Raw genomic sequence first — 20,930 nt, forward strand, 5'->3', positions numbered from 1 at the left:
CATCCCCAGATTCGCTATGTCCTGGGTTCATTGGTGTTAGCTCCATTATGAAGTCGGCCAGAGCTTGTGATTTGATGGCCTTCCGACTTTCGTATGCTATGTCATACTCACTGAGCTCAATTGCCCAGTTACTCATTCGTCCTGCCAGGTCCGGCTTGTGCAACACCTGCCGTATAAGCTGATTGGTCCTGACTATTATTTGATGTCCCTGAAAATATGGCCGCAATCTTCTAGCCGTGATCAGCAAAGCAAAAGCCACTTTTTCTAGCTTTTGTTATCTGACCTCTGCACCTTGTAAGGCTCTATTGATGAAATAAATTGGCTCTTGGCCTTTATCAGTTTCCTTGATCAAGACAACACTTATTGCCTTCTCCCCCACAGCCAGATACAAGATCAAAATGTCTCTTGGTTTTGGCTTTGAGAGCACTGGTGGAGTTGCTCAGCATTTTTTTACTTTTTTGAATGCGGCTTGACATTTCGGGTTCCATCCTTCCATTGCTTCCTTCTTTAATAGTTTACAGAATGGGAGGGTATTCTCAGCAGACTTTGGTAAAAACTGGGTTAATGTTGCTAATCTACCCGTCAACTGTTGAACCTCCTTTTTATTCTGAGGTACCTTCATATCAAGTACTGCTTTACATTTGTCAGGATTTGCTTCAATTCCCCTATGGGTTAACATGAAACCCAAAAACTTTCCAGCTGGGACTCCAAATGTGCATTTTACCGGGTTTAGATGGATGCGATACTTCCTGAGCTTCTGGAATGTCTGCTCAAGATCCTGGACATGATTTGTCATATCAAACGACTTTACTATCATATCGTCAATGTCTACTTCTACATTTTTGCCCAGTTGATCTTCAAACACTTTATTCATCATTCTTTGATAAGTTGCCCCCGTGTTTTTAAGCCCGAACGACATCACATTGTAGCAGTAGTTGGCCTTTTCAGCAATAAAGGCGATTTTTTTATCTCCCGGGTACATTGGAATCTGGTTGTAACCATAATATGCATCCATGAAAGACAACAATTGAAATCCAGCCGAGTTGTCTACCAGCTAGTCTACGTTGGGCATATGGTAGGAATCTTTTGGGCATACCTTGTTCAAGTCCGTATAGTCAGTAGAGACTCTCCACTTGCCATTTGGTTTTTTCACCATCACCACGTTCGCAAGCCATGTTGTATACTGTATTTCCCGAATGAACCCTGCATCCAGCAATTCCTTCACATGTTCTTCCAGGACTTGTTTCCTTTCCGGTCCCAACTTCCTTTTCTTTTGAGAAATCGATGTGGATCCGGGGTAAACTTCCAACTTATGACAGCAGAAGGCAGGATCTATCCCTGGGATCTCTGATGATTTCCAAGAGAAAACATCTGTGTTGTTTTTTAGGAACCCGGCTAGCTCTTATTTGATCCGAGGATCTATAGTCTTACCAATTCGGGTAAATTGACCAGGTTCCTTTCCCAAGGCAAGGTCTTCTAATTCTCCGTCAGGCTCAGGCCTCGGTATTACTTCCTTCTCTCATATCCAGTTCAACCACATTGACTGGCTTTCTTGAGTGTGGAGGAATTGTCTTCTTGCCGAGTCTATCCCCTGGATGAATCCGGGGTGGACTTAAATGCCCGCTATCATTTTCTTTGACGGTGTCAAAATAGCATCCCATGGACTCCTTTTGATCTCCACAAACAGTAATTATTTCATTCTTAATGCTTACCATTTTTATCTTCTGGTGCTTTGTAGAAACCAGCATGTCCCACTGGTGTATGGTTGGTCTTCCCAGAATTATATTATATTCGGACGGGAAATCAGCCACTATGAATCTGACCCGTTTTGATTTGTATGCTTCTTTTGTTTCCAAGGTCAACCTGAGGTCTATGTAGCCTTTAGGAGGTGTATGCTCTCCATTAAAAGCTATCAAAGTCGTTTTGCAAGGTTTGAGGTCCTTCTCATCCAGGTTCATCTTTTTGAAAGCGTCATAGAGTATGATGTCGACACTACTCCCTGCATCCACAAAAATATTCTTAACCCGGCAATTTACCAAGGTTCCAGCAATGACTAACCCGTCTACATGTCCCGGCAACACACCATGCATGTCCCCTTTTGTGAAATACAAAAGGGGAGGGTCTGGTTTGCTCAGGTCTTCCTTGAACTTAGGACGGTCCCGAATGGAGAGTACCTCTTTCAGATACTTTCTTCTGGCACTTACAGTGTCTCCTCCTCCTCCCAGGGCTCCACTAATTACATTGTAGTCAAATTTCGCTTTTGGGAACTCATCATGGTTGGAATCGTTTTTCTGATTCCTTTCCTCCTTGTTTTCTTTTCAGGAACCGGGCTTTTACTTCTATTTCTGTTTCCCGACTTCCTTTTGTTATTTTTGGAACCCTGGGTTTTGATCACGTATTGGCGTAACCTTCTATCTCTAACAAATTTCTCCACAGCATCTCGGAGATCCCAACATTGGTCAGTAGTATGACCCGATCCGTCATGAAATGCGCAGTATTTGGACTTGTCCAAACCTCTTCTGTCGAATATGGGCCGGGGTCTTTCTACCTTCTCCATTTCCGTCATCGCCACTTCCCTCCAAATTTGAGAGCGTGGCGCATTCAGCGGTGTGTACTTCTCATATCTTCCAACTCGATCCCGGCCATCCGGAATTCGAGCCCTAGACTCCTTTTTCTTATTATCAACCCGTTCATTTCCTTTCAGGACTGGGCTTCTCCTTCTTGGGCTAATTCTTTTGCCCTCGTCAGATTGTGCATTGGCAATCTCCATTTGCTCAAGTTCGAGGTATTTTTTTCGAACGAGTTCTGAATTCTTCCAATGTTTCCATTGGGTCCTTATAGACCGACTTGGCTAGCCTGGATGTACCATCCAAACCAGCCACAATGAGATGTACGTGGAAGTTTTCTTGTAAACTCGGCACCTGCAATGCAGCGTCCTTGAACCGATTGAGGTATCTCTGGAGGGTTTCTCTGGGTTGTTGATGTATCTTTCCAAGTGAGAACTCGGACTTTGGGTGTTTCTTGCTTTTTGCAAAGTTTAAGAGGAACTTTTCCCCAAATTCCTCAAAAGACCCAATGGAGTTGGCAGGTAAGGTAGAGAACCATGCCTGCGCAGCCCCAGTCAGGGATATGGCAAATATCCGAGATATAAGAGGCTCGTCTTTTCCTCGGATGTACATGTCTGTATCGAAAGCATCAATATGGACCTGTGGGTCTTGACTTCCATCATATTTCGACAGTCGTGCCGAATCAAAGTCTTATGGGAAGGGTGCATTCAAAATCTCCCCAGTGAAAGGGCTGTTGTTATACTGCCCCCTGTTGTATTTTCTTCTGTAGGCACCCGATTCCACCCGTCCTCTAACTATCTGTTCATCTCGGCGAGGGCGAGTTCCATCCTGGTGTCTCTGCCCATTTGCTTCTGTTGAAGCGTTTTGAATCATGGGCTGCAGAGGAGCATTTTGTCCCTCCAACACCTGGTTTTCCAGGTTCGGATTTGTCGTCTTCGCCGGATTAGGCCTTTCACGGTTTTCCACCTCTATAACCCGATTCTGATGAACCGAGTTGCGATTTCCTTCCCGGCCATTGGCATCCTGGCCTTTATTTCTTCTAGTTAACCCCATTAAGCGTTGTTTCAGGTCTCGCATTCCCCTGGTACTTTCCTCTCGTATTGTTTGGAAATCTCTTTGCCGCTGGAGGTTATTGCGATTTTCCAACTCTGTCATTCGCTGCATAATCAAAGCGAATGCATTCTGAGCCAGCCGAGTATCTGGATCGGCCGACTGGGCAATACGCGCAGCAAGATCCCCAGGGTGCTGGGGAGAGTTGTTCCTTACTGGAGCCATGATTGGATCAGGACCCCTATCACGACGTGCTGGAGTGGAAGCGGTGTCTGAGACATCTTCACTGACATGGACGTGCTCATAATCCACATTGATTCCTAGCTGGTGTTGAGGCAGATTTGCCTCTTCCAGAACTGGATCCAACGGTTGGTTCTGGTTTTGGGGTGGCTGGTGGCTACTGCTCCTTGTTGGGATTGCCATCCTTCGTCAGATTGGTGAGAACTTCAAATTCAGAGAAGAATTCCCCATAAACGGCGCCAATGTTCTGTCCTTGAGACAGAGATGTCCAGCCCAATAGGCTGGCATATTACTTTTAGATCTAGTGCCCTCTCCAAGGTATCTATGAATGAGATACCCTTGAGTCAAGCAGATCACTGTACACAGAATACTATAACGGCATTAGCCAATGTGGTGTGTGTGCGCTCAGTGACAGCATAACAGTAAGAGAGAGTGTAACGTACCTTTAGGGTTTACCTTGTATTTATAGAGGTTACCTGTGGGTAGTGTGGATGGGCCTTTGGTGCCTCTGGTTGGGGCCCAAGCCTGCTTGCTATGCTATCGTATTAGAATTAGTATCCTCGATGGATATCTATCCATGATTATTATTGATTCAGATCTTGGATTGCTCCTTGTTGGGTCTATCAATTAATGGGCCCCTTATATGGGTCCATAACACAAACAAAAGTAGTTTTTCACCAATAAAGTGGCAATTATAACATAGTTGCTCAACTTTTAAATGAGCTAAACTAATCGCATGTTAAAAGAGATAAATTTTCTTATGTGAGTGACATAAAATCAAAAGAAGTCTCATATTAATTATTATTTTTTAGTGAAACCTACATTAAATTTATCTCATAACATGAGATATACTCTCTCATATAACATGAGATTAGTTTAACCCCTCTATAAATTGTCGAATGTTTTGAGTAAGTGTTAGTAAAAAAATTGTCTTGCTATTATTATTTTACTACGTATTAAGTCATATGCATATTATTCTTATTTTCAGACATTTATTGTTTTATTTTCCTATTATTTCTATGAATCTTTTATTGCATATTAACTAAAATTTATAAGTTTTAATTTCCTCATACTTTATTAATTTTTTGACTTAATTTTATATTTGTGAATCATATATTAAATATGTTCCCTTGATGTGTGGACGGGTGTCTAAATATTCTATTATAATGGATGATAATTGAAATTTATTCATGTAATCATATTTCGTATTATTTACTAACAATGAAAATTACTATAAAATATTCAAAAAAAAATTATGAGAAATATGATTTTATTGAGATGTGATCCTTCAAAAGGCGAGATGCTGAAGGTCATATTAAAGTCCATATGTACCGCCGTTATCTTTTTGTTTGATTTAAAAAGAGTTGTTTTTAATGGTATAATGTTTGTTTAGTTTCATGCCAGTCTTCTTTGAAAAAAAAAAGTTAAATTATTTATTAATCTTAATTTGTATAATTTCGTTAAATTTGTAATTAAGTTATTAAAGTTTTTTTATTAAAGTGCATGCTTTTTCAAAAATAAGCTATTTTGAACATTAGCCCTAATAACTTTTAAAATTTTATAATTAAGTATATAGAAACTAATACCATTAATTAAAGTCTAATTAAGTATTATAGATAAGATATTTTACATGACAAAAATATATAATGATGTGAGAATTTTAAAACTATATGTAGGAGTCATCAACCATATCATACATTGGATAAGAATATAAGGCCCATATCCCAACAACTTAACAACATATCAGTGATGGATAGGATGCTTAAATATTTCATCCCAACAATACGATAAGACCCCACAACAATCTCATAACAAGCTAAGTGGAGGTCCAACCAGGTAACTCACTATAAATAAGAGTTGCATTCATCAGGTATACACTTTTTAGCTCGACTTTACTTCTCTCATCACTATGCACACACCCCATGTCTTGGTTAACGTCGTATCATTCAGTGCACATTGATCTATACACCCTTGCAGAATCTCTCTTATAGATATTTGTAAGCGTACAGATCCCACATTGAGCTATCACCCATCGGGTGAACATTCACGGTCTACCCGAACTGAACATTGGCGCCGTATGTGAGAAATCGATAAATTTCAATTCTCACCCAGTAATGGTACATACGCGTAGTCCCGCGAATAATTTTCCAACATTGTTGTCATTGCCTCTCATGGATGAACAGGGCAGCCAGTAGCCAGTGTTGGAAGAGGTACACGTCAGTGATGCCGAGTCAGATTCAGCGCCACCTAGACATTGGGGGAACCTGGCTGAGAATCAGTTGAGCCACCTCATCGAGAAGCATAACCAGCCGCAGACAATCATCTTCACCAAACCGCCCTCAACGTTATCCTGCGAAGGATGGAAGAGATGGAAAATCAATTCTTGACCCAACAACGATTGGATGCTCAGAGAATGGAGGCCTTGGAAAATAGCCTACTAGGGTAGAATATGAATAACTAGCACAGCCAAGCCGAGAGCCACAACCGGAACGACCCTGAGGCCCATAATCAGGAAAATGGTAATGGCCGAGGTGCAGGCAATGGACAAGGTAGGCATGATGGAGTACACAACAACGACTGAGGTTAGGGAAATGGCCGGGGTGGTGATCAGGGGCCTAGAAAAATGACAACCCTCAACCACATAGTAATGAGGGACAACAAAAATACAAGTCGTTCACTGACAAGGTCATAAACTCGACGTTCCCGCTAGGACACAAGAACTCCAATGTATTGGTGTATAACGACAGTTAGGATCCAAAGGCTCGTTTGAGGCTTTCAAGACTAAGATGTTCATCAAAGGAATAACAAGACCCATTATGGCTCGAATCTTCGCATCCACCCTAACTGGACCAATCATGACTTGGCTTACTAGGTTGCCGAGGAATTCAATTGATTCGTTCGAAGACCTCGCACACACTTTTCGTTTGAACTTTGCCACCAGTAAGGCCCACCTCATGCCGACATATGCGTTGGGCCGAATCTGGCAAAACAAAAGAAAGATGCTGCACAAATATTTAGACCGCTTCAAAGCGGCCGCACTTAAGGTGTGGAACTTGACCGAGGTTGTTCATCTGCACTTGATTGTTTTCGGGTTAGATGGAGAATCTCCTCTGACCACGTCTATATACAAGAACCTGGTCAATGACTTGGAAGAATTCAGAAAAAGGTCGGACAAGTACCTAGATGTAGAAGAGATGGCACTAGCATACACAACCATCAAGGGCAATGATAAAGGCAAAATTCCTCGTCTGCAGAATCCAGACAATAGAAACAAATACAGAGATCGGTAGGGGTCCAAAAAGATGACTGAATCTCGCCCTAGAACGTAAGAAGAATGCTTCTTAAGAGCCAAGTTTGATAGTTATGCACCATTGAATGTCTCTAGAACCCGGATATAGAGGAAGGTGGCTCAGACCGAGCCTCGTAACGTCGAAAGACCGAAGCCAATCAGGAACAATGGCGGACTTGACCACTCTAAATATTGTGTGTTCCATGATGGTCATAGTAACACTATATATGAATGTTGGAACCTTCGAGATGCTATTCAAAAACACATCAGATAGGGGAAGCCAAAGTAGTACCTCATATGCAACCAAGATAGGAAGAACAACAAGCGCAGACTGTGAAGCCGCAACAGAAACCCAAGTTTGAAGAAGGATAACATAAGGGACCGGGATAAAGATGACAAAGGCAAATGCAGGAAAGCCGAAGCCAAAGATGATGAGTTCCAGGTGCCTGAGTTTGATTGTAACGTGATAAATGAGGCCCTTGGAGGCAATGGTGATACTGCTAGTGCAAGGAAAAGATACCTCAAAGAGGTCATGTCTGTTAGAGACTGATCAGTTTTCAAAGAAAAGGGGGGGGCAGCCTAATATCCCCAAATTATTTGTCACTCAAGATGACTTGGAGAAGGTGGTTCTGGGTTACACTAACGGGCTCGCTGTAACCGAGGTACTTGTTAACTGCCGAGTTGAAAGAATATTCATCGACCCAGGGAGTTCAGTCGACATTTTGTTATGGAGTGATTTCCAGGGAATGAATCTCGATGAACAAGACTTAAAACCTTGCTGACTGAGCTAGTACAGAGAACAATCACCTCCTAAAGGTTACATTGACCTTAAACTTATGTTTGGAAAAAAGGAAGCATTTCGAACTGGACGAGTCCGCTTTATTGTTGTGGATGCCATCTCGTCTTACAACGTCATAATTGGCCAACCTACAATACATGAGTGGGACATGCTTGTCTCCGCTAAGCATCAGGTACTGAAAATGGTGGGGGCAAAGAATGAGGTCGTCATAATCAGGGGAGACCAAGAGGACTCCAAAGAGTGTTATTATGAAACACTCAAGGTTAGCGAGTGCAGCCCATCCTCACCCTCCAGGATTTGAGAAGGAGAAAAGGTCTCAGCTAAGCCAAAGAATGTATTCCCTTATGGAAATCAAGTCAATATGGTTGAACTTAACATGAGGGAGGAGCTGCAAACTCCTATGTCGAAACCAGACGGTGAATGGGAGAATATAACCATTAGAGAAACAATTGAGCATTTTACCAAGACCGAGAAAAGCATGGAGGCTGACATAAAGGAACATATTGTTTCCTTCTTAAAAGAGAATCATGATGTATTCGCTTAGAAGGCGTTGGAGATACTGGGAATTGATCCAACCTTTTGCTGCCACAAGTTTTTTATGTATCCTGGATCAAAGTTGGTCTCTCAAAAGAAAAAAAAGATCGGTCGTGACCGTCGTCAGACACTGAATGATCATATGGACGAGATGTTGGAAGCCGGATTCATCAGGGAAATACAATACACTACATGACTTTCAAACGTATTGATGGTTAAGAAGCCCAGAAGGAAATGGAGTATCTACGTTGACTATATTGACCTCAATATTTGAGAAGGGGAATTTTTGTTACAATGTGATGTCATTCAACCTTAAAAATGCCGGGGCAACTTACCAAAGGATGATGAATCATATTTTTGAAAAGCAAATTGGAAGGAATTTGGAGGTATATATTGACGATATGATTGTAAAATCAATGCGGCCAGAAGTTCAAGTGGCCGACTTGAAGGAGACCTTTGAGAAACTTAGAGCTCGACACATAAGATTAAATCCTGCCAAATGTGCATTTGGGGTGCCTGTAGGAAAGTTTCTGGGTTTTATGCTCACGAACAAGGGTAAAGGTCAACCCCGACAAATGTAAGGCCGTTTTGGAAATGAAGGAACCTTAGAGCAAAAGGGAAATACAACAACTGATAGGGTATATCGCTGCCCTCACGAGATTCCTTCCAAGAAGTCACTCCTCTTCTTCAAACTCCTAAAAAAGGAAACCTAATTTGGATGGGGAGAAGAGTGCAAGGCAGCCTTTAAGGAGATTAAAGAGTGTTTGACAACCCCTCTAGTGTTTTTGCAACCTGAAACCGAAGAGAAGTTAGTCTTATACCTCTCTGTGAAAGAAGAAGTCGTCAGTGCCACCCTTGTGAGGGAGCTGGACAGAAGCCAATTGCTGGTTTACTTTGTAAGGCGAACTCTTCAGAGATCAGAGTTGAGATACCAGAAGTTAGAAAAAGTTGCTTTTGCGTTGCTCACCACGGTAAGAAGGCTCCACCCTTACTTTCTGGGGAATCTCGTAATCGTGAAGACGAACTAGCCAATAAAACTGGTGTTGCATAAACCAGATCTGGCAAGAAGAATGATTAACTAAGCAGTGGAGCTTTCAGAGTGTGACATATCATATGAACCCCGACATTCAATCAAGTTACAGTCCTTACCTGACTTTATACTAGAATTGACTCCCCTCAAAGGCGAGCCAAATTTTTCAGCCGACGTATGGACAATCTACGTGGATGGATCTTCAAACGCCAAGGGAAGTGGAGCAAGAGTTATAATCAAAAGCCTAGAAGGCGTCTCTATAGAGCATTCCCTCCACCTAGGATTTTCAACGTCCAATAATCAAGGAGAATACGAGGCTTTCATCCCCGGGCTACTCCACGCTAGAGAACATGGAGCCATAAAGGTCAAGATTTTAAGTGACTCCCAACATGTCACCTCACAAGCGAGGGAAAATATCTAGCAAAGGGCCCCCTCATGATGAAATACTTAATCAAGGTGAGGAAGATGATGGTCGAGTTTGATGAGGTTGTGGTCCAGTATATCCTTAAGAGTGAGAATAGCAGGGCCGACGTACTCTCAAAGCTAGCAAGCACAAAGAATCCAGGAAATCACAGAACCGTGATCCAACAAAATATCCCGGAGCCGAGCTGCGTAATGTTGGTCATCAACTCCGAAGATTGGAGAAATCCCATAATTGCTTACTTAGAGAAAAAGATACTCCCCGATGAGGTCTTTGAGGCTATAAATCTCTTCATAAATTCGGTTTGGTATATAATCATTGAAGGACAACTGTAAATAAAGGGTTTCTATGCACCGATGCTCAAGTGCCTAGACCCGACTGAGGCAAAGTACGTCTTAACTGAGATCCACGAGGGGATTAATGGTCACCATATGGGGGCAAGCCCTTAGCTCAAAAAGCGCTGAGGGCAGGGTATTATTGGCCAACAATAGAGGCCGGCGTGAAAGAGCGCGTCAAAAGATGCGATAAATGTCAAAGGCACACACATGTCTATCATGCTTTTCCTGAAAATCTGAATACGATCACGACACCCCGACTGTTTTATAAATGGGGTATGGACATTCTAGGATATTTTACGCGACAGAAGGGCAATTAAGTTGGTTAATTGTAGTAGTGGATTATTTCACTAAGTGGATTGCGCCGAACCCTTCACCAATTTAAATTCTGCAAGAATCCAAAGATTCTTATAGAGGAACCTGATTTGCCAATTTGGCATCTCGGCGGAAGTCATCACTGACAACAGCACACAGTTTGCTGATAAAAAGTTTTAAGAACTCATGGCTGACTTCAAGTTGAAGCATCATTTTGTCTCAGTAGAACATCCGCAGTCCAATGGACAGGACGAGGCTGCGAATAAAGTTATATGGACTTAAAAAATGGCTTTTTGATGGAAAAGGGAATTGGGTGCAACAACTTCACCTTGTCTTTTGGGGATACAGGACAAGTACCCAAACTTTTACGGGGGAGACCTTGTTCCAGCTGACATATGGCTGTGAAGCCATGATCCCAGTCGAGATTGAGGAACCATCTTGACGAAAGATGCAAAGGCTAGAAAGAAGTGAGGAAGAAAACGACGTAGCTCTGACTGTGGAGCTCGATTTACTAGATGAATAGCGTGAAACACTAAGTATAGGGATGTAATGGCTAAACGTCTTACTGCGACACAGTTTAACAAGAAAGTCAGGCTAAGATCTTTCGAGAAAGGAGACATGGCGTTGAGAAGAGCAGATGTCGGAACAAGAATGCCAAGGACGAGAAGCTCGCCGCAAACTGGGAAGGTTCATACCGAGTAAAGGAAATCTTGGGCGGAGGTGCTTACACATTAGAGACATTATTGAAAAAGCCTATCAAAAGGACCTGAATTGCGGACAAATTGAAGATTTATTTCAGTTAGGAAGAGGCGACCGAGCTTTGGAACTCGGAGATGACCTTCGTAATTAGGATTTCTGTTTCTTTGCAAATAAGATGGGCCTATGAATACATTGAAAGCCCAGTCGTTGTTTTTTATGCTTTTCTTAGGCGCATTGGTGGGACATAACTATGAGTCCTTCACTATGACGCAACTACTTATGTAAAATGTTATCATTATCAGTGAAGGATGAATTTATCATGAACTTATCAATATCGTACACATATCTAAATAATCAAATAAGGACCTTGACGCATAAAGATTGGGTCCATAAAGATCGGAACTTCGACATACACTAATGATCTCAGCAAAAAGCCAAATAAAATAACGTGGCATGACCAAAAAGTCAATATAGTCGTGCCCTAAAGAGGGAAGTAGAAGCCAAAACTGATAACAAAGTTTTACGAAAGTGTAATTTTTGACATAAAAATCAGATCCAAAATAGTTAATCAAGTTGCAAAACCAAGGTAAAACGGGTGAACCAAATATAAGACTAGAAACCCAGCAATGTCTTTACAAATCCCAAAAGAGAACCGAAGTCCCCAAGCTTCACAGAATTACAAAATAAGTTAGCATACCGACCCTTCAAGATGCATTGGTGGTAGAAATATCTTCCCCATAGGTATTAGTTTGCCATCTTGGGAGCATCACCTGCATTCGGGGTGTAAGGCATAATGGAACCATATTTAACAAAGCAGCCAAGATCCATTCCATTAGTGACAAGATTGGGGTTAAGAAAACGAGCTTGAGCGATCGCGTTGCTGAAAGATTATTCTGCCACTTTCCCCAAGAAAGTTTGTGCCTCCTCAAAATTGGCTTGAAGACTTTTGTATTCGGATTGGACATTTTTGAGTTGATCTTATTTCTTCTTCATCATCACTTCAGCCGAGGCGATTGAGTTTTTTAAATCATCTTTGGCCTTGCCAAGTTTGTCGTTAAGACCCTTAACCTCGGCCTCTAGGTTAGTTTTTTCTTTGGTAAGTTCATCCACTTTAAGGGGAAGGGCCACACTCGAGGAACTCGATGACTCATAGCTCAAATGAAGCTATTGCAATGACTGGATCCGAGAGGTCATCTTCAAAGATTCCTCTTCCATCCATTTCAGAGCAGCCACCATGTCTGCCGTGAGTGGAGAATTCTCGATGAATTGGGAAGGTGGGCTCATTACAGCGTGAAGATCGTCTGAAACTCCATTCTTCCAAAGTTCGTTGGGCTCAAGAAACACAACATCTCCAAATGTGGGACCAAGAGGCGGAGGCTGGGGAACAAGTTGGGCTATCACGACCCCGGCTGATAAATCGCTCCCTTAAACCTTAAGCTTGCGTTTCTTCTGTTTCTCCTTAGCAAGCTCGCTCATAGTTGACTTACCCTTGGTAACATCCTTCTTAATATACTTGAGGTAGGAAGGACCCGTCATATATGCTGCAAAGAGAGAAGGAAAATCGTCAGAGACAAAGTAAGGAACATAATAAACCCGGTAAAAGTCGAGGCAACATACCAAATTGTTTGTCCAAGTCGGTCTCAAACTTATTCACAATTCGAATTAAGTCAAAAATCACATATTCTTCAATATACTTCATCGACGTGTTAAAAGCCATCCTCTCTACATCAGTGAAAGATGACTCGTGGGTCGAATAGTCCCTAGGATCCTTAAGATAGTGATGTCGGGTCCAATAAAGGTGGAACTGAGTTAGCAACCTCCCATCTCTATCTACCCTGCAAACAAACCACAACTAGTAGTCCGGGTGAATTGCCACCATAAAAAATTGATCCTTAAAGTTTTTGAAGGATTGAGTAAACACCAAAAAGATTCCGAGGTTAACCATGCTACGAAGGGTAGCCCAACATTTCCTCTCCTTAGCCTCGGATCTTGTCTGAGATGTGTAAACCTTGAACAAGAAGAAGGGGGGCATTGCATGGAATGCCGAGATATGTGCACACCTGCTCAAAGCCTCGAAAAAAGGCTCAACAGTTTGGATGGAGCTGAATGGGAGCGACGCGAAGGCGCTTTAACACCACCATTTGGAACTCGGTAAGGGGGAATCAAATTCCCACCTTGGTAAAAAAGAAATAATGGCGCTTCAAAATTGTACTGCTAAGTTATAAGGATGACCAATGAGAAGAACCTTCACAATTAGAAAGATTGACTACTTGTTATTCTGATTACTTTTTCTCGGCTGAGTAATAATTTTTTCAAGATGCAAATGTCTTAGAAACACCCAAGTTCAGCTGGTATCCACTTCCATCACTAGCCTATGCATGGCGTTTACCAAATATTACAAAATAATCATGTCATGATATCCATGATAGCAGCAACAACTAGTATAATACTATTTTTTTTGAAACCTGCAAGGAGCAATACTTTACCCTGGAATCATCCCTACAAAACTCTGGTTTCATAGGTTGTGATTTCCCTTCCTATGCCAACATATCATCAAATTGGAGTCCATTTTCTTCACAAGGTTCTCAATCATGCTACTCTGAAAATTCGAAGCGGTATGTTTGTTAGTCGGAGAGGAATACAATACTAATTTTTTTAATTAAAAATGATGGATTAATTGAGAATATAAAGGGTGTTTTCATAAAATCACTCACATTCCCAATAATATTTGACAATAAACCAAACATGAATCAGGAAACTTAACCAAATATTTTCGATAATATTTTATTCTACTAAACAGTTTTTTGATCACATTCCCAGAAAAATCATTTTTTCAGCATATTCCTGATAATCATAATTCCCAGGCATATAAAAATTTCTCCTCTACCAAACGGCCATAAGAGCTTAAAGATCTAATATTCCAAAATGTAACCAAATTACATATAAAAAGAGGAGCGTAAAATTGAATATTACTTGATTTGTCAAAGTCCTTAAAAAAATGAGAAAATAATATTGTAATTCCATAATATCGTTAATTATTGAATAAAATTGTATATTAACTTGACTAATAGAAAATGAGGTAAAATTATTTAATAGAATCATGATGATATTTTACAAAAAGTATAAAATAAATATAAAACTAAATTATCTCTTAACAAAATTGATAAGTTTAAATAAAAAAAAAGAGAGATAAGAAAATAATAAAATAAGTAGTTCTATTTGACATGTCGATGCTGAGAATCCGGTGGTGAAACGGAATGTACAGTACATCGAAAATGGCGGCACTAAGCTTGAATGGTTTTCCCTCCTCCATAAGAGTTGAATTTCCCTCTATTCACCTGAAACTCAAACAAGCACAGTTCCCATCCTCTTCGTTTCGAATCCCTAAGGTTCACACTATTAGTATTATCTGCTGTGCCCCAAAGTCAAATACTGTTCCGCATTCCTCTTCCTCATCCAACAAAAACAGAAACAATAAGAACAAGAACAAGAACAAGCAGAATAGCAATAAGAGTAACGGTGGCGCTGCTGATTCCAACTCCACTTCCAATTCTTCTCTGCCTACGCCATTACCGAAACCGCCAGCTGGATTTATTGTAGACGAATGCGGCAAGGTTCTCACCGCTTCCAAAGATCGACTCGCCACTCTCGTGAGTTTTGTTTTTGTATTTTTTTTTCTCTAATGATTGATTTTCCGTTCTGTTTGATTGAATTATGTGTGTTTGAAGAAGTAAATCGAATCGAACATGTGATTATTTGGCCGTATTCTATTATGATTATTGATGATTTCTTGAGTTTAATAGGAAGTTATCCCTAATTAGTCATTGTTAGAATGTTAGGGTTCTTATTGTGTTAAGAGTGTTACGACTTATGAATTAAGTTAAGTTGTTAATAGGTTGATCCAACAAACAACCTTCCACTAGAGGGTGTCATAAGGAGAGTGTTCAAGAGTTCTCAAGGTGATGAATGTATGTTGCTTTGCCCGGTTGACATGTAAGTAAAACGTTTCTACACTTGAATTTGGGTGACCTTTCATTTTATTATTTCTTGACTATAGACTCTGGAATTTTTATTGCAGGCCTGTCCAGATATTAAAGAGCACTGGTGTTGGATGGTCGGATGTAAGTTTCCATTTCCACATTCTGAGTCTGAATTTGTCTGTATATTCGTTGGTGCTTTACCGCTATTCTTGATTTAGGAGTAAATTTTCTTGGCCTATCCAATAAGACTTTTAAAAATTGGATCCACAATTAGTTTTGACATCCATGATACATATCATCTTGTACTCTCATTTTATATTACAAGTCTCTCTTGTTATTACCCTGAACTAATTTTGAAGTATCCACTCATCTTCACTAATAAAACTTCATTTCTTGCATTCACCAAAAAAAAAAAAAAAAAACCTTCATTTCTTGACTAATACAACGGGAAAAAGGATATTTCCCTTTATATTTCTTGGTGAAGCTTCATTCCTAACTCTGCCTTTATGAAATGTCAGACAATTTAATTTTGTTAAAAACTTATTTTGACAAAACATAATGGCATCTTGATTTGATCCATCCATGAAGCCAACCCCACCTAGTGGGAAAAGGCTTTTGTTGTTGTTGGAACTTCGTTCCAATTTGTGTTTTCGCTCTGTGTTTTAGGTCGGTGATGAGGAACTTGGATCTATTCTGCCTGCTGCTGCTTATGCACTTGCCAAGTTACGCATGTATCTGGTTCATAGTGGGTATGTCTGTCATTTCTCATGATTCGGAAAGAATAGAATTAATTATTTTGTTTGATCACTAATTATTTCTGTGTGTCGGTGTCCATATCAGATACTGTTATACTGCTCGTGGTGGTTTTTGTTATTCAGAAGAGGACATATTTGACTTTCATGCAGGCAAGAAATTCTTTGCATGTCTTTTTCACTAAAATAATAGCGTCTAATGCTTCTGACATCAGAAGATAAACAAAAAATAGGTTATGTTCATATTATTACAGAAGATTTTCTAGTCCACAACATGGCTATTAATGTTACAGAACTTCTACAGTTTTGGGGGTAATAGTTACATCATGGAGTTTGGACATTATATCTATTTACTAAAAGCTTGAAATTTGTTTGGATACATCCTGGTTAGAGCTTGGTCCTGCTGTTTGTTGGTTTCCCTTTGGTTTTAAAGCTGCCTTTCTGATGAAGATATAGCTTTCTCTTTGTTCTATTCCCTCCAGTCATAATTCTTGATTGCATTGCTTTTCGTGGGGAATTGATGTCCCCTTTAAAATTAAATTGGGTTAGCTAGTGTGCAAGCATGAAAGATAAATTGAGTTGCTAAGGATTTATTTATTGCAGATCTGTTTATTTCTGTATATTTTTGTGACATTTAATACCTTCTCTTGCATTAGTACTTGTACATTTAACTGTTAGCAGTATTCTAATTTTTTCTATCCATTACTCTCAGAATGCTGTATCTAGTTTTACCAAAACTAATATATAGTACCCTGAAAAACTGACAATTTAAAAATTTTGGAAGATGACTTATTTTTCTCTCCTATTCTATGTTCATGTGAAAGTTGAGTCAAGAATTGCTGTTTGGTAAAAGGATATCTTTCTTACATGCCTTTTCATTCTTGAAATTTATAGCATGTCATCTACACTCAGTGTTTCACTTGATTTGTTATAGTGTTTCTGCTTTTGATTTTGAGTGCTTTGCATACTTGACTCCCATTTTTCATTTTCCCCCATTGCCATGTCTGATCTTATTAAACAGATTAAATAGAAGGGCAATCTGTAGGTGGCTACTATCAATTTATTGCCTAACGTTGTCTCTTGCAGTATTTTGGGGTGATGATCAACTTATTACAATTAGGGCGTTATTCTAAAGTGATAATATGTTCTGCATAAATATTTGAATTGGGCACCCAAAATGTTTTCCATTTTGCAGATGGTAAAGAGGATGGCTTGCCGACTGAAGGTGTAGAAATTACTCACTTCAATATGGTAATCTTATTACCTTAATTTGCACAATTTATTATTATTATTTTTTAAGGGCAAACCTAGAGAAGTGGTAAAACTGCTCCTTTGTGATTGAAAGTTCATAGGTTTGAATTCGAAAAACAACCTCTTTGTAAATATATAAAGGTAAGACTGCGTACAAGGATTGACCCTACTCTTACTTACCCTCGCTAGTCGGGGTTTAATGGGAAGTGGTTTTATTATTTTTTCTTTTGAAAGTTTTATCTTTAAAAAAAAGCAAATCTGCCTTGTTATGTTTGCCTTTTTGTAATTTGGATATTTTGATATTATTTTAGCTAGGATTGTCATTTTTGATTGCTAGAGTTTTTAATTGTTCACTAGTATGCACAAAATGATTACTGGTTTTCTGAAATGAATACTATATATTAAATATTCCATTTTTTTAAAGGGGTGTTACGAATTTCACCTGTAATAATAAATTTGACCAAACTTATGAAGGTGAACAAACAAATGTGTTAGTTTGTAAAAGCCTTATCTTACAGCTTTTAGTTATAAATGCTTCTCTTGTATTCCAATATGTTTGTACTAAGTCTTTGGAATAATTGTAGACTGCCGATACTTTGTCTTATGTGTTATTGTTGCTGCTGATGTTTGTTGTTCACTATTATTTCAATATCAAAATTTAAATGCTTTTATTTCTAATATAGTAATACTTGACAAGGGAGAAAAGATTTATGGATTTTTTTTGGGTAATTCCTCAGCATTATTGAGTATATATAACATGATTTACAATGTCTAATTTTAGGAAACTGGGAAAACTAGAAAATAAATCAGAATATATATAAATAAAATTTAATTATTAACAATCTAACCCATAAATAGGAGATATTTTCCCTAAATAGGAGATACTTTCTAACACTCCCAATAGTCTGGAGCATATAAACCATATGCAGCTAGGTTGTTATCCGTAAATTTTTAGAGTGGCTTCTAAGACTCCAAAAAGACTTTGTAAGGATATATGCTAGCTGATTACTGGAGTTAACAAACTCAATAATGATTTGTTTGGAAAGAGCTTTTTCTCGAACAAAGTGACAATTGGTTTCTATATGCATGGTCCTCCAATGAGAGATTGGATTTGAGGCAATATGTAAAGTTGTTTGATTATCACAATACAATTTCATGTGATCAATATTACCAAACTTTTTTTTTTGGGTACTTATATTTCCAAACTTTAATTCATGAAGTAATTGTTTACCCATATAAGTTCACAAGTGGCCATTCTCATAGCTCGATAATCAATCTTTGCTCTTGATCTAGCAACCATATTTTGCTTATTATTTTCTAGGATACAAGGTTACCGCTAACAAAAACACACTATTTTAAAATAAATAGCCTATCAACAAGCACATCATCCCAATTTGCATCAGCATACCCCACAACTTGAGTGTTTCCTTTGTCTTCATATGACAATCTTTGACCTGGTCATTCTTAGTGTATCTCAAATTTGGTACCACACGTTCCGGGGGTCAACACACAAAGATTGCATGCATTGACTCATCACACCAACTCTAAAGGATATATCTCCTCTAGTTATTGGAAGAGTTTAGTTTCCCAACTAACTTCCTGCACCTTCCAGGATATGAATAATTCCTCCTGATCCGCTAATAGCTTGCTATTTGGATTTGTCGAAGTGTCAGCAGGTTTGTAGGTTAAAATACCGCTTTTTTCCCATTCCCGGACTCAGCTATCTCAATTCCAAAAAGTATTATATATATATATATATATATATATATATATATATATATATGTGCAACAGTACTATTATATATTTGCATGTTGTGTCCTAAAGATCATTGATGTATTGGTAAATAAACTTGACATTGAAAAAATGAAAAATGTCATTTGTTATCTGCATCCTCAAATTCATGCCTTGACATACTTTACGACTATAAGAAATTAAAAGTTATCTTATTCCAGAGGATGGCTGTGTGGTCCTAGTCATGTTAGCTTTCCTTTCTTGCATGAATCAATATGGTTTATACCAAGGGAATTGTATTTTTAACTGAAGTCACTTTAAGCTTTTTTTATTGCTTGTCTATAGTCATGAAGAAGAAAGCTTTATTTGTTAAGATGAATTTCTTGTGCATTTTGCCTCATCTGATTTTGTAAGTTTGCCAAAGTAACATAGCCGTCTAGCCCATTACTAACCTTAGTAGAACTATGGGCATGAAAATTTAGTGCATGCTAATATTTGGCAATTTTGTTGCAGGAAGGAGAACACTACATGATATATACACCTTCTGATCCGCTTCTTTTTGTTGCTGTGAAGGTAAGCTTCCATGTGCAAGTTTCTTAGAGAAATTATTGCCTCTGTTGAACTGTGGCGGCATTCCATTTACCCCTGACGTTTCCTCCCTATCAGATGCATTTTGTAGTTGACTGGAGTGGAAACTATTCAGAATACCAATGTTAATTTAGTATTGAAGTTCTCTTGGTTCCCACAATTTATCTAATTGGCATGAGAAACCGGTGTTCTAAAGCAGGACATAATTAATTTATCCTTTCATTGTGCAGGATCAGAACGGGATGTTGCAAATTGCCGATGATGTAAGTAGGCACTCATTACAGAATTTGGTCACTATTTCCTTTCTCAGCTCTTAGTGTTTCTAATAATTTGGTTTTCATAAACAATAAAATCTTCCAAACAATCTCAAACTGTCCATTTAATCTAATTGTTCTTATTTGTATGAGTAGCATAAGGTTTAATGTGTATCATAAGGTTTAATATCAGTAATAATGCCCCATTGGTGGATTCAAGTTCTGAAATCATGACCATAAGAGGTTGCTAATCACAACTTTTGTGAGGCAGGAACTGCTTGAGGATCCTGCTGTCATTAGCGCCATAGATGAAGAGACTGAATTTAATGCTTTGGTGGTATGTGGTTTTATCTTCCCAACTAACATTTGATTTGGTTATTAAGTATGATTCTATTCATTTATGTAGTTTGTGTTGTCTATGATTCTATTCATTTATGTAGTTTGTGTTGTCTGACAAGCAGGAGGAAGAAGCTGCTCTCCTCGACTCGCTGTTGGGTAAAAGATAACCAACCATATATACTTTCTGCACTAGAGCTGTCCCAATGTTTTGCTTGTAGTATTTTTCCTCTGGAATGCCACGACCTGGCCTAATTGCAGATCGGCAAATATCTGGGGGATAGAACGTCTCCTTTTGTGTATATGATCAATTTTGTATGTATGCCTATGATATATTTTAGTAAGGATTGAGTACAGCATCATTTATTTACGGCTCCTTTTTTTTTAGTGTGTTAGCAGGCACTATTCCATTACAAGTTTATAAGAAAAGAAAAAAGTTTCTAAAGAAGTACTTCAAAGGAAAATCATTTTAGAATTTTGGTATTTTTTAAATTAATTTTTTATAAAATTTTGCTTAGTGTAATGGAAGTGTTGAAAAGAGAATGGCGAAGAGTATAGTATTAACATTTCTATTTAAATTTTGTTTTACGCTCTTAAAATAAGTTGCATCAAGTTTTTTATTTTTTATTTTATAAATTTATATGTTTTATGTATTAATTTTTTCTTACCAAAAAAAAGGTGATCTATGAGTGTGGGGAAGAAATAAAATGAGTTGAAGTTGAGGCAAATAGTTTAGGGGCTATTTACATTTCATATCA

At 38.9% G+C, this 20,930-nt stretch overlaps 1 protein-coding gene across 1 annotated transcript; it reads left to right on the forward strand.

Annotated features, from left to right (window-relative positions):
* Nucleotides 1–14,517: 14,517 nt before the first annotated feature.
* Nucleotides 14,518–20,579, forward strand: LOC133304060 (uncharacterized). The gene is made up of 10 exons (XM_061504029.1): nt 14,518–14,929; nt 15,175–15,272; nt 15,358–15,400; nt 15,926–16,008; nt 16,100–16,164; nt 17,207–17,262; nt 19,508–19,567; nt 19,813–19,845; nt 20,108–20,173; nt 20,298–20,579. The coding sequence occupies exons 1-10, from the start codon at nt 14,537–14,539 to the stop codon at nt 20,340–20,342; spliced, it is 942 nt and encodes a 313-aa protein (XP_061360013.1). The 5' UTR covers nt 14,518–14,536; the 3' UTR covers nt 20,343–20,579.
* Nucleotides 20,580–20,930: the final 351 nt, after the last annotated feature.

The sequence above is a fragment of the Gastrolobium bilobum genome, unplaced genomic scaffold, assembly GCF_033153095.1.
Source record: "Gastrolobium bilobum isolate Gb01-03AN ecotype WA unplaced genomic scaffold, APGP_CSIRO_Gbil_v1 utg7510, whole genome shotgun sequence".
Lineage (NCBI taxonomy): Eukaryota > Viridiplantae > Streptophyta > Magnoliopsida > Fabales > Fabaceae > Gastrolobium > Gastrolobium bilobum.

Bases quoted from the DNA above. Each gene is read 5' to 3' on its own strand.
- LOC133304060 (XM_061504029.1), top strand. From the start codon at position 14,537: ATGTACAGTACATCGAAAATGGCGGCACTAAGCTTGAATGGTTTTCCC. The intron at 15,401-15,925 runs GTAAGTTTCCAT...TCTGTGTTTTAG, and splicing joins CTGGTGTTGGATGGTCGGAT to GTCGGTGATGAGGAACTTGG. The intron at 17,263-19,507 runs GTAATCTTATTA...ATTTTGTTGCAG, and splicing joins AAATTACTCACTTCAATATG to GAAGGAGAACACTACATGAT.